This window comes from Cottoperca gobio, chromosome 22, assembly GCF_900634415.1.
Source record: "Cottoperca gobio chromosome 22, fCotGob3.1, whole genome shotgun sequence".
Lineage (NCBI taxonomy): Eukaryota > Metazoa > Chordata > Actinopteri > Perciformes > Bovichtidae > Cottoperca > Cottoperca gobio.
In genome coordinates, this window is record NC_041376.1 from 427,501 (window position 1) to 430,000 (window position 2,500).

The window sequence follows — 2,500 nt, forward strand, 5'->3', positions numbered from 1 at the left end:
TCCTGCAACATCTGCACGTTTTTAAAAAGATACAGATTATCACAGGAACCGCCATCGCAACCCTCCCCACCTCCGCGTCCTTCTGCATGATCTTCTTGATGCGACTCTGCGAGAAAAACAACATTTCACGACTTTCAGAGACAACCAGAGAAATGACATACAAGTTAACATGCTGCATTCAAATGCTCCCTGTAAACCTCGTAAACATAGTCCTGAGGTCATGAAAGCAAGTGCATATTCATGTTATTGTTCATGTATTGTTGTCATGTAAAGCTTCTGATTCACCACATATTGCTGTCTAACTTTCCCAGCTGTTAATATCCCGAATTATATTTAATAATAGAAAATTACGGTTGGCCGTTTAAGATGATCGCCAGATTTCCGACACCCCCTGAAAGCATCACTTGCTCCCAGCACTCCATGCTACTTGAACGCAGCTAACAGTTTTTATCTTTAACTTTTAACAGCTTTAATACACTAAAATAAAGTTTCTACTCACAGGAGGGAATCGTACATTATATTTTCTCTTCTGTCCGGGCATTTTATTCTCTTTAATCCGCTTGGCTCGGTCACATTTTTCATGTTTTTACCGCAAACCGCCGCTGAGTCCATTTGTTTACCTTCAGCAAAAACTAAAACCGCACACACCTGAGGTCAACCCCGCGTGACCCCAATAATGACGTCATGACCCCCGCTGTTTCCCTTTGTAGTTCATAACAGCACAAATGTATTTTGTGAAATGCCATTTATTCTGGTGTTTACCATTTAATGTAATCCTCTTCGCATTATAACAGAGTTCAACAGTTCAACCAGAAGAAGTATTTATCTTTTACTTAAAGATGACAACCATCTGGACATCTTTTTTAATAAATAAGTGTCAAATCTTTAGAAAGCACTACTACTTAAACTTGCAGGAACATTTTATATGTTTAGAGTCAAGATTTGAGTCTTTATGACAGAAAACATTATAAACATTTGTTATTTGAAACAAGTTTTAATAAACTTTTAATGCAAAAATCTTAATTGGTAAAGTGTTTAGTGACTAAAGCTGTACGATAAATACAGTGTACAATATTTCTAAAGATCTACTAAGAATTAAAGATCATCCAGACAACATGGATTGCAATTATAAATCGATTACCCCCCATTATATGACTCTGAACGAGGAACTGAGGACTTCAAAGGTCAAAGATAAAGTTAATCAGTATTCATTACAAAGGTTATTTCACACCAATAAACCAGCAGGACAACCGTAATTCTTTGTTTCTATTATTACTTTTCTTTTCAGGCGAAAGACGACAACATGTTTCCCACCTGTGTGCTGTTCGCAGCCTGTTTGTTATCCACATGTCGTGTAGACGGTGAGAAATATATCAACGTGGAGGGATGTGAACCAGTTTGTCTGCGGTGTCTGGAATAAACTTTCTCTCTTGCAGGCTTCACATTAAAGGAAGAAGATGAACATTTCCACCAGGTATGGTCTCCTTTTAAAACATTCAACACTTTATATTAACCTGCAAATCATCTACATGTCTCCAGTCTTATATATTATCACATATATGTCTGCTTTAAGCTCTCTGCATTTAGGGAGGATTGCTTTAAAAGCTGTTATTTTGCTGATGTAGTCTCCGTCAGTCGCACTGAATAAGTTAAATAAAAGTCTTAACATTGTATAATAGTCTGAGATTATACAAATCAGTGCTGTAACTGAAATGTGAGGCCAATATTGGATTTTTTATTACAGAAAATGAGTCAGAAAAGGATGCAGTTACACTTAATTAATCCACATTCAGCATAGTTTGATTAAAATAAGAATACATCTCTCATCACCATTATTTAAGGTGTTATATTACATATTACAAGTCATTTTGAATTATTTCTATTGTTTGATAACATTTCTTGTAAATATATTAATTTAAAGATTTTATGCAAATGCTTCATTAGTTTATGCAAGATGTGTGCACGTGCAGAATACCGCTTCAGATAGTACCAGAGATAGATAATGATGTCAGTCAGCTTCTTCCGGTTAGGATTCCTTCATTGTTCATAATTCAGGAGGTTTGTACCGGGAGCCGAATTATCCGCAGAGGTTTCCTCCTCTCCAAAACCATCAACCCCGGTGATTAAAACCGGTAAAAACACTGAATAAAGCAGTTTCACTTTAAAAATCAGTGTTTCTCCAACGATGTTTGGCTGCTGCTAACGTTTGCTCCGCTTGTTTCTCTGCTAAATTAAGATCCAGACGTCTGATGACTAAAACACTTCATCTGGTTAAAATATAGAGTTGAAAACTAAAAAGTGTATCGTGAATATGTGGCTTAAAACTTTAAACACGGTGAGAATGTTTCTGTGTGTTTTATCCTGCAGGATGTTTTAGGAACAGATTTTCTCCGGCTGCATCCTCCGTTCCTCTGTCCCGACATGAGTCCGTCTCCCACCGTCCCCTCCTCCGGTGAGTGTCACCTGACCAACACGTGTACTGCACTTAAGTACAATAACT

The 2,500-nt window shown here is 37.2% G+C and overlaps 2 protein-coding genes across 2 annotated transcripts in view; one reads left to right on the forward strand and one right to left on the reverse strand.

Annotated features, from left to right (window-relative positions):
- LOC115027595 (dr1-associated corepressor) overlaps positions 1-683 on the reverse strand; it is a 4,337-nt gene extending 3,654 nt beyond the window's left edge. Inside the window, exons 1-2 of the mRNA XM_029461022.1 lie at positions 500-683; positions 34-106 (exon numbers count right to left, since the gene is read on the reverse strand). Coding sequence (XP_029316882.1) covers positions 34-106; positions 500-541 — 115 coding nt within the window. The 5' untranslated portion in view covers positions 542-683. The remainder of the gene's footprint in view (positions 1-33; positions 107-499) is intronic.
- Positions 684-1,326: 643 nt separating this feature from the next.
- Positions 1,327-2,500, forward strand: part of LOC115027591 (phospholipase B1, membrane-associated) — an 8,599-nt gene continuing 7,425 nt past the window's right edge. Inside the window, exons 1-3 of the mRNA XM_029461015.1 lie at positions 1,327-1,361; positions 1,437-1,474; positions 2,368-2,452. Coding sequence (XP_029316875.1) covers positions 2,422-2,452 — 31 coding nt within the window. The 5' untranslated portion in view covers positions 1,327-1,361; positions 1,437-1,474; positions 2,368-2,421. The remainder of the gene's footprint in view (positions 1,362-1,436; positions 1,475-2,367; positions 2,453-2,500) is intronic.